We start from the raw sequence: 13,886 nt of genomic DNA on the forward strand, positions 1-13,886 counted from the left end.
CCGTTTGAGGTCTGTGGAGGCCCACCGACCAGTCCTCCGGGGTCTAGTGCGGGGGCGGAGGGGCGTCACACGACCCTACTTTGGGGGTTGTAGGAAATAGGGGCCTTGCTCTTTGGGGTCTTGTAGAATCACATCCTTTCTGTGGGGGATCTGAGGGGTTGATATGGTATTGCCCTCGAGGATGGCGGGGAGGGGGCAAAGGAGGAGACATCCCCCCCCCTCACGCCCGTCCCTGGATCTCTTGGGAAGGCACGATCCAGAGGTGAGGTGGGAAAGGGTATACTCCCTTCTGAAGTCTGAGGCATGCCATGGCCCTGCCTTTGAAAGGTGGGAACCCCTCTGGGGCTGGGGGTAACAGGGCACCCTGGCCTTTGGTGTCTGGGAGAAACCCAGTACTACTGTCTGGGGTCGAGGGAACACATTACTATTGGGAGTCAAGGGGGCAGCTGTCCTTGCTTTTTAGAGTGGTGGGGGGTTGGGGGGATGGGAAACACAGTCCTGCCATAAGGAGCTCTGGTCTTTCAGTTAGTAGGTATTTAGTGATCACCTACTAAGTGTCAAGCATGTTGCAGGCACCCCGGATACAATCCCCTCCCTGCCTCGGTGAAGACCCCAGCCTAGTGTGGGAGGTGGACACTAATTAAATAAACCCAAACCACTGTAAAATTGGTAGGTGCATGGTACTCTCCTTAGATAGGAAGTTTGTCACATCTCAACAACTTTATACGATCTGTTCTCCTGCCGTACCGGTCCCCAATTCCCTCCGTGTTCTCGAAGGACTTCCCAGGAGAGCACAAGCACGTCGGGGTAAGGGTCTGGGGCCTCTGGAAATTATTTAAGATCCCCAGCTTGGGTGCTGAGATCCGGGAACAGCAGAGAAAACAAGGGGGAAGAGGAATTAAGAGTCCACGCCTCCTGCCCAAGCAGGAAGCCGTGGGCGGGCGGGTTGGGGTTGGTGCTGGCTGTCTCCTCCTCCTGGGTTTGGTAACCTGCAGTGCGCAGGGTTATAGGGGAAACAGCCCCGGCTACGGCGGATTTTATTTCAAGATACTGAAAGGGTCATGCAGCGCCTGGGTGGCTCAGTGGTTGAGCTTCTGATCCTTGGTTTCACCTCAGGTCAGGATCTCAGGGCCTACAGTTCTAAGCCCCATGTGGGTTTCATGCTCATTATGGAGTCAGCTTAAGATACTCTCCCTTCCCCTCTGCCCCTCCCCCAGCTCTTGCGCTCGGGCTCTCTCTCTCAAATAAATAAGTAAAAAATGTTTAAAGATTATATATTTATTTGAGAGAGAGCGCGCGAGAGAGCACAAACGGAGGGGAGGGGCAGAGGGAGAAGCAGACTCCCCACTGAGCAGGAAGCCCCATGCGGGCGGAATCCCAGGAACCCGGGATCATGACCTGAGCCAAAGGCAGACGCTCAACGGACTGAGCCACCCAGGCGCCCCAATAAATAAAATCTTTAAAAACAAACAAACAAACCCACAAGACACCGAAAGGACTCTTCAATAGGCAGACTGCTAGGGGAAAGGTTTCCTGCCGGCATTTCTGGGCGGGGCTTCGGAAGTGTCCACCTCCTGGTTGGCCGGCTTAGGCTATCCCAGGCGGGGCTTCGGGATTTTGAGGGGGTAAGACTCTCTACCAAAACAAGAGCTCTGCTGGTTTGATTAGAAGCCGGGGGTGGGACTTGAGGTAGACACCCCTTCTGGTTGGCTGAGGTGGGAGGTGGGCGAGACTTCGGGGCGGGGCTGTGGGCAAGGTTAAGGAATCAGGGTCTGCGCCTGCGCGGGCTGCCATCTGTTAGCTCTACGCTGTTCCTTGCGGACGGTGAGGTCTACTGGGCCGAGTCGCGCGATGCGGAGGCTGCAGGTGGTGCTGGGCCACCTGACGGGCCACCCTCATTCTAAGGGGGAGCCGGCGCCGCAGGCAGCGCCGTGCTTGAGTGGTGCCCCGCGGGTGTCGCCCGAGGACGTGGTGGTGGTGCACGGGCGGCGCACGGCCATTGGCCGAGGGGGCCGCGGCGGCTTCAAGGTGAGGGCCCTGGGTCCGGGCGCGGGTGGGAGACGGCGGGCCTGAGCGGGCTGGGGTCTGGTCCCTCGACGTCGGAGGTGGCTCCGCGCCCGAGCTGTGACCGCTCTGTGTCTCTCTGTGGGGTGGGGGAGCGGGGGTCCCGGGAACCCCGTGCACTGCTGGCGGGGGATCACCGTGGCCGCGCCTCCCGCTGCAGGACACGACCCCTGATGAGCTTCTCTCTGCTGTCATGACCGCGGTTCTCCGGGACGTCAAGCTGAGCCCAGCCCAGCTGGGGGATATCTGCGTGGGTGAGCACACTGCCCAGGCCCTGGACTTGGTCCTCCGCGCCATCCATCGGGCCAGAGCCCTCCTCAAACACCCTCCAGGCACCTTCCAGGTGCTTTCACTGAGGGGAATGTCGAGGGACTCCATGCAGTGAATTGAATCGTTTCTTCAGGGCTAGATCCTATCCTTCCCTCCCGCCTCCAGGCACTTTCTGCCCCTCCACCCCTACCCAAGCACGTTCTGTCTGTTAAGTATGATGGAAAGCAGCCATCTCCATGGCATTGTAACACCCAAGCTGTTGGCACAGGAGTTTGCGGACACCGTAGGAGACAGGGGTCAGGGTTCCCCAACCCATCCTGCCTGTGCCACCACAGAACAGAAGGACCATCAAAAACCATGTAGTTCAGCCCCTCACAGATAAAGACATTAGGTCCTGGAAAATTTGCCCCAGAGACTGAACCTGAATCCAGAGCCTCTTGACATTCAGTCCAACCCTTTACCTCCAACCCTACTCCTCTAGCCTGAAAACATCAGAACTTGGCCAGACTCCTATCAAGTAGGTCCCATCCTTAGGTGGGGAATCACTGTTCCACCACTGAAATGCCAGCAGGGTTTGGCTGAGGACACACAGAGAGGTGTGCATTTTCAGAAATTCATTTTCCTAACTGACAAGACAAGTTCATTGACTGCAAGCTTTGCATTGCAATCTTCTTTCCATGTTTCCTTGAAAAGCAGGCAGCCAGCCTGCCCACTGTGCATTGATTTGGGAAAGCAGGGTGCAGGGCAAGGGAGCTTATGACTCTTGGGGACTGGGTTTAATTGTATGACCAGGGCAAGCTGCTGTATGACCGGCTCCTTGAAATTCCAGAGCCCCAAGGGAGCCTGCTGAGGGCTTGTGTTGTTGAAGGAAGATCTGGAATATCCCCTTTCTAGTATTCACAACTTTACCTTAGTGTCTAGAACACTATCTGGCACTGAATAAAGGTTTGTTGTCCACAGGAAATGTGCTTCAGCCGGGGGCCGGAGCAATCATGGCCCGAATTGCTCAGTTTCTGAGGTAAACTTTTCTAGTTCTAGCTGGGGTTTGGCCATTTTGGCTCTTGAGTAGGCTCAGGCCCCAGGGAACTCAGCCTATGAGTGGAAGAGGATCAGGTTGGACAGCAGACCCAGATGCAGCCAGGGTCCTTGGCACCCTGCTTTTGTGGACACTACCTTTCCCCTACTTTGGCATTGTCTTTGGTGGTTTTGGGAGTTTTTTGTTTTGTTTTGTTTTGTTTTTTTAAGTAACCTCTGTGCCCAGTGTGGGGCTTGAACTCAGGACCCTGAGTTGCGTGCTCTACCGATTGACCCAGCCAGGTGCCCCTCCCCTACTTTGAAGGAAGGTTGCATTATGGGCACTGAGCCAGGACAAACAGCACCTTTGGGACTAGAGCAAAAGCCTCTGTGTCCTAATGATTTAGCCAAAGTCAAATTGTTGCTTTGCCTTTTGTAAGTGTGGACTCTGTCCTCTTTTGCCAGGTAACTAACCAGGAAGGCACACTAAAGAGTGACTTTGAACTTTTTAAAGCTGGTTGAGCAAGCTGAGACCTTCAAGGGGTAGACTTGGGGATGTGGCAGAACCCTGGGGTGAGGGGCAGCCCAGGAGGGGCCCTGGGAAACTTGCCCTTCACCACTTGCTATTCCAAGACAAGGGAGGAGGGCTTAAATTATTGTCATGTGTAGATTTAAGAACCACTTAACTTTGCACTCCCTACTACCTGGAGAAGAAATAATAGGACATTAGCCAGTGATGGAACAGGAAAATTGACAAAACCTCTGAGGACTAGGAGAGGTTCAGACTGCTTAGCATGGAGTTCAAGAACTCTCTCGATCTGGCTCCAGACTTACCATCCAGCCTTATCTCCCAGCTGTTTGTTTGCCTTGACTTTTCCTCTTTCAGCCCACCTGTCTGCCCATTGCCTTCCCTGTGTTGGTCATTCTGTCCCCTTGTAGTGCTCTCCCTACCTCCTCTCTCTGCACGGTTATTTCAGTCTCTGCTAGCTGATCCATTTTCTGTGTGTTGGTTGGCCATCCTCTAGGGCGTGTCAGCATCCCTCAGGTGGTGCTTTGTATTGACCAGGTATTTAGTGAACAGCTGGTAGATTGGATGAAGAGGTGATAACTAGGTAGTAACTAGCTAGTAAGGAGTTAGGAGACCTGGGATGGGTTACACAGGCTGCATGGGCCTAGGAGGCCCCCCTGAGAGACTCTCAGCAGGGCCTGGCCTGGGCACTAGCTCACGTGTTGCTGACCCGGGCTGCACACCAGAATCACCAGAGCACGTTCACCCCCTGAAGTTCTGAGTCCATGGGTCTGAGGAGGGCCTGGGATTTTTCTCAGGGTTTTATACCCTTGGTCAGGGCAGGTTACATCAGGAGGGACAGCCCCCCCAGCTTCTAGGCCTGGGACCAGTGTGGAAACCTAGGGGAACATGCCCAAACAAGGGACGTTAGAATACTTGGTACCTATAAAGGGTTCTTTGTCCAGCTGAGAACAGACCTTCCAGGGAGAGTGGGAACATATAGGGCTAGCTGTATAGTTACTGGTAAGGCTGATGCTTGAGTGAGTTATTTATTTATTAAATTTTTAAATTTTTATTTATTTATTTTGCCCTGGTTCTCTGCCCCAGCAACAGATCCTGTTCCCTGTTTTTTTTTTTTCTTTTTTTTGAGGAAACGGATGTATAGTTTTCTTTTTTTTTTAATCTTCAAAGGAAGAGAAAAAAGGATCCCTGTGGCCCAACCAGTTTTCCTTGCCTTTGGGCTATTCTCAGCCTTGGTTGAGAAGAATCACAGAAGGAAAGAGCATGTATTTGTGGGGCCCTGGGGAGCAAGTGACTGCAGAGATGGGGTCTGCCTAATATGGATCTGGCCTGGAGAGGGGACAGGGCTGTTTGTTCCCCTGGGTTTTGCACCCCTTGATGGGGCAGTCCTATTGACCAGGAGCATAGGCCTGCTTTCCATGAGAGCCTGGCAGAGGAGAGGGGACTGACTGTGGTCTCACTTTCTGTTTCAGTGACATCCCAGAGACTGTGCCTTTGTCCACTGTCAATAGACAGTGTTCATCTGGGCTCCAGGCGGTGGCCAGCATAGCTGGTAAGTTGTGACGGGGTGGGTGCCCACTGCTACAGCTTGGCCTGGGTCCTGGTTCCATTGGTTTGGGTCAGCAAGGTCACTGTCTATTGGGCAGGCAATAAGGATTTCTGAGAGGACTGTCTGGAAGAGCCCCTTGCCACTGCACCCAGCCTTTTTGGACACCTGGGTCTTACCATCTCTGAGGCTGGGGCCGAGTCCTTTTAGAGACCAGGTGGGGAAGAAGCTCCTCTGTTTCCAGAACAGATGGACTCTGATAAAGAATGTTTATGAAATGCTTTTGTTGCAGGTGGCATCAGAAATGGGTCTTATGACATTGGCATGGCTTGTGGGTAAGAATTTCTTTCTGCCAGAGCTTACTAACCAGCTTCTAATAATAAAACTAATTTTCATGTCCTGAGTTCTCAGAGGCCATGGTTATAGAATTCTCCCTTAGCCCTTTTAGGCAGATGGCTGGGAGTAGGTTCCGACAAATTCAGCTTAGAAGCAGCCCCCAGCTCTGGGTGCTCAGGAATTGCTCACACGTCTCAGCACTAGTGGGGAAAGGGAATTGGCTTTTAAAAGCTTGCTTTCTTGGAAATTTGTCAGGCAGGAAAATGCAAGTATTTTGAGAAAATATAGCTTTTGGGTTTCCTTCTGTGGCCCTTGTTGATTTATGATGCTATTGAGACACTGCAGTTTTGGTTCCCTAAATCCAGGGACCGTTGCCTACTCTATAACTAGCCTGTTCATTTTATGAGGCTGTAGGTCCCCTTGACCCCCTCCTTGGTACCAGGGTGGAAACTTGGCAGCTGCCTGCTGGACTCTGAGGGGCTTGGTCAGCTCTGTAGTGGTTCGGTCACTGTCAGCTGTAGCTCTGTCTTCAGCTATAGCACCTGGAGCCACAGAAGGTGTACCAGGCAGTGCCTCCAGGGAGGGGAAGGGCCCTGGAGCCCAGTCTGGGGTGGGCATCTAGGATCGGGAGGCAGGCAAAGCCAGGGCTCTGGCAGGCTCTGGGAGGTGAGCAGCCCCAGGATTTTGACACGTTCTCTCTGCCTTTCATTTCCTCTTTGTAGCATTTCTTGATTAGAGTGTTGTTGGGCCACCTCGGAACTGTGCTGCCTGGCACTGGTTGTCTGCACTTGTAAATAAAGCCAGAGAGACCACACTGCAGAGCCTTCGGCCAGGCAAGGGCCGCTGGCAGTCTGCCCTTTGATTTCTCTCATGTCCCTCTACTTACTGGGGGAGGGAGAGGTGTGAATAACTTAAGGAGAAGGCTACAGTCTCCATGAGTTCTTTAGAGGGCATCTGAGTCCCCAGGCAGGTTAAAGACTATGTTTCTAGAGTATTGAGGGTCTGGGCCAAGACCATCCCCCACAGGCTTTGATCATGAAGAGCCCAGGGCTTCCTGGTTGGGAATGGGCTCTGGGGCCAGACACCTAAATCTGGATCCCTGCTGAGTGACTATGGACAAATTACTCAGCTCTCTGAGCCTCAGTGTCCTCGTCTATAAAACGGGGATAACTACCTCAGTCCTGTTGGTTGATAAACGGAGTAATAACAGCAGCTACCACTCTGGGACATAGGTCATGTGACTAATGCTGTTGAAAGCTAATATCTGAAAAGCTTTTCAAATAGCAGAGAGCATGTGAAAAGCATTTAGAGTTACAGGTTATCCCTTGAGGCCCTATGTTCCTGCGTCTCCTTGAGGGCCTTTTTTTTTAAGCTTTATTTATTTGATAGAGAGAGAAAGCACACTCGCACTCACCCGAGGCAGGGGGGAGGGGGAACAGAGGGAGAGGGAGAGAGAAACCCAAACAGACTCCTTACTGAGTATGGTGCCGGACTTGGGGCTCGATCTCAGAGCCCTGAGATCAGACCTGAGCCGAAACCAAGAGTCGGATGCTTAACCGACTCCGCCACCGAGGTGCCCCCTGTCCCTTTGAAGGCCTTTTTGACAGCTCTAAGCTGAGATCTTCCCTTCCTCTGAGCTCCTAGCACCTCCTAGTCAATGCGGGTCAGACACCCTTTGGTCTATGGCTTCTAAAATATTTGGCTCTTCTACCCTCTGCACCTATGCTGCCTGAGGGCACGGCCCGGGCTTCCTGGATGAGGTCGGCACCAGGAGGCTCTCCTTGGGAACTGCTCACCGGCCGGCTGCAGGAGCATTTGTGTTAGGCAAGCATAGCCCTGCCTGGGAGTGTGGACTGTGCAGCGCTCTGTCCTGGTGTGGGGGTGGAGGTGACTCAGCAGCCCTGCACCCCCAGCTCTGCCTTGCTAGCCAGTGCCCTGCCTAGGGTTTCCAGGCAACCTGCTGGGTTTCCCAGGGCCGCCTGGCTGTTTCCCAGGACTCGTGGGATGCAGAGCTACCCCGGGGCAGTCCTGAGGGTGACGACCTCCTCTGCTGCCTCCTCAGGGTGGAGTCCATGTCCCTGGCTGACAGAGGGAACCCTGGGAATATTACCTCACGCCTGGTGGAGAAGGAGAAGGCCAGAGATTGCCTGATTCCTATGGGGTGAGTGTGCCCCTCAGCTCCCTTTCTGGCCTGGAGCAGGTGCGCAGAAACTTGGATCATCTGTGGCCTGCCTTTGTTCTACTTGGCTGGCACATGGAGATGGGACTTGCTGCCTCTGACTTCCCTTTCCTGAGGCCTCCAGGTCCTCTGTGCCTCTAGGTTTCCAGTCGTGGCCCAGCCTATTACTCCCACCCTGAGGGGCCAGTCGCATAAGGAACCATGGCAGCTGCATGCCAAAGATTTGTTGGAGGCCTAGAAACTTGAAGTGGAAGGGCTTTGAGTTGGAACACACTGGTGAGGGGGCTTGGGTCCCATGAGATGCCACATCACAGTGCCTTGCGTTTGCTCAGCACCTTAGCTCTGCAGCCAACATCGCTGAGCCTCTGGGCCATCCCCCAGATTCATAAGCAGGGAGTCATGGCTCCCCTGAATGTGAGATTTGAGGCTCAGAGAGGGGCAGTGCCCTGGCTGCCTCCACATCCAGTGACCCCATCTCCCAGGAAGCCTGTAAGGCCAGAAGCCCAGGTTGGAAGACCTAGCTGTGGCTCTGGGTTCCCAGGGTGAGGGCCGGCTCTGGTCACAGTGAGCAGAAAGCCTGTGGGTGGCCTTCCCAGAGGGCCATGGGGGCCTTCCTCTCCCTACCTGAGAGCAGCTTTCCTCAAGGCATAGGAAAAGCTGGCTAAGAGGAACCAGTTAGTGTCCCCACCCATTCCCTCATCTGCCCCTCTGTTGGGCTGGTCTTTCTGGTGTACAAGCTTCTCGGGGTCCAGCCAGCACTGCTGCCTCCCTCTCTGTGCCCCCACACTCCACCCTGAGTCATCTCCTGTCTCCATGGCGTGGACCGGCCCTCCCGTCCTCCCCTGCCTACAGCTGCAGGGATCCAGAGTTGCAAGCAGAGTTCTGTGGCCTGGCCCAGGCCCGCAGGCTGCTGGGCACGTCCCCACGGTGTGCTGGTTTTGTTTTAGGATAACTTCAGAGAATGTAGCTGAGCGGTTTGGCATTTCGCGGGAGAAGCAGGATACCTTTGCCCTGGCTTCCCAGCAAAAGTGAGTGCTGTTTGGAATGCGGTGTTTAAGAGGCTGGAGAGAGGTTTTGAGGCTGATTAAGTGGCCTCAGGTGGAGCTGCCCTTGGGCTACAGGTGGGCAGTGAGCAGTTTCCAAGCCTAGTGCCTGCCAGGAGGGAGAGGTGGGCAGGGGCCAAGGTGTGCTAGAAGCACGTTGGTAGTTCTTCCGTGTCCTGTTACTGTCTATTCACCCTGCGTCTCTCCCTAGCTGGGCTTCGGTTTCCCAATCTATTCATCAGGAGTGTAATGAGGGCCAGGACTGTTCTTTGATTGTCTGTGGTTTGGTGATTCGATATGGCAGCCACAGGCTTCTCTAGCTCACCTGGTCGATGGGGCCTGCACTGCTGGGGACCCTGGCATTCCAGCTTCTGGACCACTCCTGGGTCTGGGGTAGCCTCAGAAGACCTCCAGGGGCTCAGGCCTCTGGGCAGGGGCAGGCTGAGGTTGACAAGCCCTAGATGCCTAGAGAGGACAGCAAAAGAAGGGAGTGGGCTTCTCTGAGGAAGTGGTTCTTAGGTACTTGGGGTCAAGGAAACATTTGAAAACTTCGTGAAAACTGTGGGATCTTCCCCAGGGGAAACCCCTGGGCACTGACATCTTGCATATGATTCCAAGGATCACCCTAAAAACACTTTGTGCTTTTGTACTGTTTACTAAGATTCATTAAGTAGTGTAGTGTATGTCATTTTAAATGTGTGGAAACTGGGGAACGCATGAAATTTTGCCATTGGGATGGAACAAACAAGTTGGTAGAACCCAGCACAAATATTCCTGGGGCTCCGTCTTCAGTTTGGCCCAGAGAACTGAGCAGGCTCAGTCCCTCTTGGATGAAGGGCTCAAAGTGGGAGGCAACACATTTAAACTTCCCCTTGCCCTTCAGGGTTGGGATTGGCCAGGATCTGAAGATAGGAGGCTGGTGGTGAAGAAGGCCCCATAAGGCCTCAGGCCTCCCACTCCCCCGAGGAGAGTGTGTCTCACGTTTAGCAGCCTGAGCTTGTGTGTCTTCCCCAGTAGGCAGGGGCGGTGGAGGCAGTGGGAGGGACCCCTGGGAGGAAGGGACCTCAAGGGAGCCTGAGCCTGGCTGTCCATGGTGCTGGCAGGGCAGCCAGAGCCCAGAGCAAGGGCTGTTTCCAAGCTGAGATTGTACCTGTGACCACCACGGTCCATGATGACAAGGGCACCGAGAGGAGCATCACTGTGGCCCAGGATGAGGGTATCCGCCCCAACACCACCATGGAGGGCCTGGCCAAACTGAAGCCTGCCTTCAAGAAGGGCGGCTCCACCACAGCTGGTGAGACTGGGCTGGGGAGGGCCAGGAGGGGCAGTGTCCATACGGGGTGTTCTCCGGGAGCCTGGAGCCCCCAGGCAAGGTGTGCAGGTGCAGCTTCTCCGCCCTGCCCTGAGGCATCCTAACCCCTACGATTTGCCTCTAGGAAACTCTAGTCAGGTGAGTGATGGGGCAGCTGCCCTCCTGCTGGCCCGGAGGTCCAAGGCAGAAGAGTTGGGCCTTCCCATCCTTGGGGTCCTGAGGTCCTATGCGGTGGTTGGGGTCCCACCTGACATCATGGGCATTGGACCTGCCTATGCCATCCCTGTAGCTTTGCAAAAAGCAGGTAAGGTGGTTCCTTCATAGTCTCTATCTGTATCCCACTCCTGTCTCTCGTGCTGTTGCCGGTATGGGGGGAGGTCATGCCAGTGCTGCAGAGTGAAGGTGGGCCAGGCTAGCATCCCTACCCCAAGCCCTTCCTGACCCACCTGGCACCCATCTGCCCCTGTGGATTAGAATACCAAGCAGCCTTTAGGCCATGAATGGGATGGGGCCCTGGGGAGACAGAGTCCTACCAGGGGGACACTGGGTCAGCTCAGGTCTTTTCCCCTTGCCCCCAGGGCTGACGGTGAATGACGTGGACATCTTTGAGATCAACGAGGCCTTTGCAAGCCAGGTGAGCTTTCTTCTCTCCCTGGTGCCTGGGCCCTGGATAGCCGAGCTGGAGCCGGGGGGCATGTGCAGGCGTTGGGGACGGTACTGTGGCTGATGCTCTGCCTCCTTCCAGGCTGTCTACTGTGTGGAGAAGCTCGGACTCCCCCCCGAGAAGGTGAACCCTCTGGGGGGTGCAGTGGCCTTGGGGCACCCATTGGGCTGCACTGGAGCTCGACAGGTCATCACGCTCCTCAATGAACTGAAGCGCCGTGGGAAGAGGTAAGCTGGGGTAGTTGAGGGGGAAGCGTATATGCGCACACTCTGAATGGACAACGCAGGGCCGTGACCCCTGTTTTCCCTGGGGGCCGGGGGGCGGGGCACCCTGGCCTCCAGCAAGTACCTGCCACCCTGTGTGTGGGCTTAAGTGGGCAGTCTGGGAACCGCATGTCCAGAACTCTGGGCAGAGCTTGGTGGCGAGGCCTCTGCCCCTGGTGCTTTCACCCAGCCAACACCGTCTTGCTTCCACAGGGCGTACGGGGTGGTGTCCATGTGCATCGGGACCGGGATGGGAGCCGCTGCTGTCTTTGAATACCCTGGAAACTGAGCAAGGCCCCACCTCATTCTGCTCTGCTGGTGGCAGTGGCACTGGGACAGACATGGGACTGGTGCCACTGTACAGGCGTGGCTGAGGTTCAGGGCTGCCTTCTGTCGGGTCACCCAGGCCACCACATGGGTCCTGGGGGTGAGGAGTGCAGCAGACAGTAAATACGTATTCTCATCTTGGTGGCTGTGGTTTTTGCCAAGGGCCAGTGCTGGCTGTCATGGGTCTTGCCTCTGGCCCAGCTGCATGCTGAGGGCAGATGAGGCAGGGCCTGGGCTAAGACCACTGCCCACCAAGGGGGTCCCTTCCCTCCCCAAAGCTTCTCAGAGGTCCTCCAGCATGCGCCCCTGCCCAGCAAACCTGTTCCTTAGCTCTAGGTCACGTTTTATTTCCAAAGCTGGGGGGCTGAGGGGAGAGAGCCTCAGAGCTGGTGGGGTGACACATATTTCTCATCATAAGAGCCTTGGCCCCGGAGCCGTAGGGTGCAGGCCTTCTCACCGAGCATGCCTTCCACCACCAGTGTAGACTCATACAGCTCACTGCTCCTGTGAGGGTGGAGGTCACTTACTGAGGTTGGGAAGGAGGCCCCAGCCTATGGGCAAGGCTGGGAGAGGCTGGTACCTGGCAGTGAAGAAAACTTGGAGGGTGATGGTATTTGGGGGAGCATTGACCAGTCGTGCCTCCAGCAGCCCACTGTTTGGAGATACCTTGAAGGCCGCAGGGTCCTTATCTGGCTCCTGCTGGCCTGCACCGAGGGAAGGGAGCACACAAAGCATGGGCAGCTCCAGGCGCCACCCAGAGAGGCCCCCGCAGCTCAGGTGTGCGCCTCTGGTCCGGCTCAGTGCCACGGGGCATGGCAACCCAGGGATCACTTGGGATTTGGGGACCGGCCATCTATGCAGGAAGCCCAGGTGGTGCCCGCCCGTGGTGGGGGAAGCGGTGGGCAGGTACAACCTACCCATCAGCACAGCCCAGTAGCTCCGACAGCCGCTCAGGTTCATGAGGTTGACCTCCCGGACCCGCTCCTCATCCACAAAGCAGGTCCCGAAGTCCACCCAGCTGGTGGAGAGCTGCAGCTCGGGAACGGCCACCGTGGCCCTCAGGGGCACCACCTAGGGGGCCAGAGCCTGGAATGTGGGGTCCTCGTCCCCTCCTGCCGGGCTCCGGGCCGGGGTCTCAGGGACACGGGGCCCTGCTGACCCCCGGTTCTGAAGCTTCTGAGGAGCACACAGGCAGCACCACAGCGAGTGGAAGGGGGCTGGTGCCAGCAGCTAAAACCAAGGCTGGTGGGGTCTGCGCCAGTAAAGGGTCCCAAAGACACCATCTGCTCTCCGTCCACCCCCACTCCCCCTGCCCTGATCAAGCTCCGTGGTTTCTGCTCCCTGGTCAGGCCGCCCTCCCCCGCTGGCCCATCCTCCATCCGATGGGGGCCCAAGGCCCAGCCCTCTGCCCCTCCTGGGCTCTAGGCCATCTCACCTCTTCCCTTGGCCTCAGGCCCCACCTGTGCGCTGATCTGCCCTGGCTCCTGGAGGTCCCCCCCCCCCATCACCCTCAGGCACTGCCATACACCCCTCATCACCTCAGCCTTCTCCACCCCTGGGCCCCAGCAGCCACCCAACAACCAAGCTGGAGGGCCTGCCCGGTCACAAACGGATTCTTCCTTCTGGCCTCCCTAGAAGCCACCCCTTAGGCTATTCCTTTCTGTTCCTCACCTGTACCTTCCAGCTGGGAGGCTTCACATGCCACATACCTCCTCCAGGAAGCCTTCCCTATTTCCACCCTACCTCGGCACCCTGAGCTGAGACAGGTAAGGAAGGATGACCCTCATCTCTCCACATGTGTCCTCAGGGAAAGGCCTCTTGCAGGGCAGACCAGGCCCTCAGGGCGAGGGCTGGGGCTCCTCCTCTTATTTCTGAAGACCGTGTCGGGGTCTGTCCTCTGACCCACGAGAACAGAGCCTGGCCCGTTTCCGCCCTCTCTGACATGGGGCAGGCCTGGGACTCACCTGAGTGGTCTGGTTGGGGAACTCCAGGATCAGGTTCTGAGTAAACACCATCTCTTTCTCCCCACTGGCGTGCTGCTGAATGTCCACTCCAGGCAGCATCTGGTCAGCCGGGAGCTTCTGATAGGAGAGCAGCTCCAGGGACAGCGAGAAGGACACGTTCACCTGAACAGACGTGAACGAAGCTGTCCCCTTAGGCTGCAGAAGGCAGGTGGCAGCTTCCCCACCTGGAGTTCCGTCCTCCTTCCCTCCACGGCCCCCACTGCCCAGCAAGGCCCCAGCTCGGCCCCTGCCCACAGCCAGCCTGCAGGGCCAGCCCAGACTGAGCCAGCCCTGCCCGGTGAGCCGCCCAGCAGCGCGCCTGCCTCCACCCAGCGC

The 13,886-nt window shown here is 56.4% G+C and overlaps 2 protein-coding genes across 2 annotated transcripts in view; one reads left to right on the forward strand and one right to left on the reverse strand.

Moving 5' to 3' along the window:
• The first annotated feature begins 1,750 nt into the window (after nucleotides 1-1,750).
• Nucleotides 1,751-11,683, forward strand: ACAA1 (acetyl-CoA acyltransferase 1). The gene is made up of 12 exons (XM_026496730.4): nucleotides 1,751-2,028; nucleotides 2,225-2,318; nucleotides 3,295-3,352; nucleotides 5,350-5,429; nucleotides 5,716-5,758; nucleotides 7,822-7,920; nucleotides 8,886-8,966; nucleotides 10,085-10,275; nucleotides 10,418-10,597; nucleotides 10,872-10,927; nucleotides 11,039-11,184; nucleotides 11,434-11,683. Exons 1-12 carry the CDS (start codon nucleotides 1,852-1,854, stop codon nucleotides 11,507-11,509), a joined length of 1,281 nt encoding a protein of 426 aa, XP_026352515.1. The 5' UTR covers nucleotides 1,751-1,851; the 3' UTR covers nucleotides 11,510-11,683.
• A 190-nt stretch (nucleotides 11,684-11,873) lies between these two features.
• Nucleotides 11,874-13,886, reverse strand: part of DLEC1 (DLEC1 cilia and flagella associated protein) — a 73,308-nt gene continuing 71,295 nt past the window's right edge. Inside the window, exons 34-37 of the mRNA XM_057315868.1 lie at nucleotides 13,512-13,673; nucleotides 12,465-12,618; nucleotides 12,128-12,251; nucleotides 11,874-12,051 (exon numbers count right to left, since the gene is read on the reverse strand). Of these exons, the coding sequence (XP_057171851.1) occupies nucleotides 11,928-12,051; nucleotides 12,128-12,251; nucleotides 12,465-12,618; nucleotides 13,512-13,673 (564 nt within the window). The 3' untranslated portion in view covers nucleotides 11,874-11,927. The remainder of the gene's footprint in view (nucleotides 12,052-12,127; nucleotides 12,252-12,464; nucleotides 12,619-13,511; nucleotides 13,674-13,886) is intronic.

The sequence above is a fragment of the Ursus arctos genome, unplaced genomic scaffold (assembly GCF_023065955.2).
Source record: "Ursus arctos isolate Adak ecotype North America unplaced genomic scaffold, UrsArc2.0 scaffold_20, whole genome shotgun sequence".
NCBI lineage: Eukaryota > Metazoa > Chordata > Mammalia > Carnivora > Ursidae > Ursus > Ursus arctos.

Excerpts from the sequence above, each read along its gene's own strand:
- ACAA1 (XM_026496730.4), top strand. The coding sequence starts at position 1,852 with ATGCGGAGGCTGCAGGTGGTGCTGGGCCACCTGACGGGCCACCCTCAT. Across the intron at positions 5,430-5,715 it reads GGCGGTGGCCAGCATAGCTG|GTGGCATCAGAAATGGGTCT; the intron begins GTAAGTTGTGAC and ends CTTTTGTTGCAG. Across the intron at positions 10,276-10,417 it reads GGGCGGCTCCACCACAGCTG|GAAACTCTAGTCAGGTGAGT; the intron begins GTGAGACTGGGC and ends ATTTGCCTCTAG.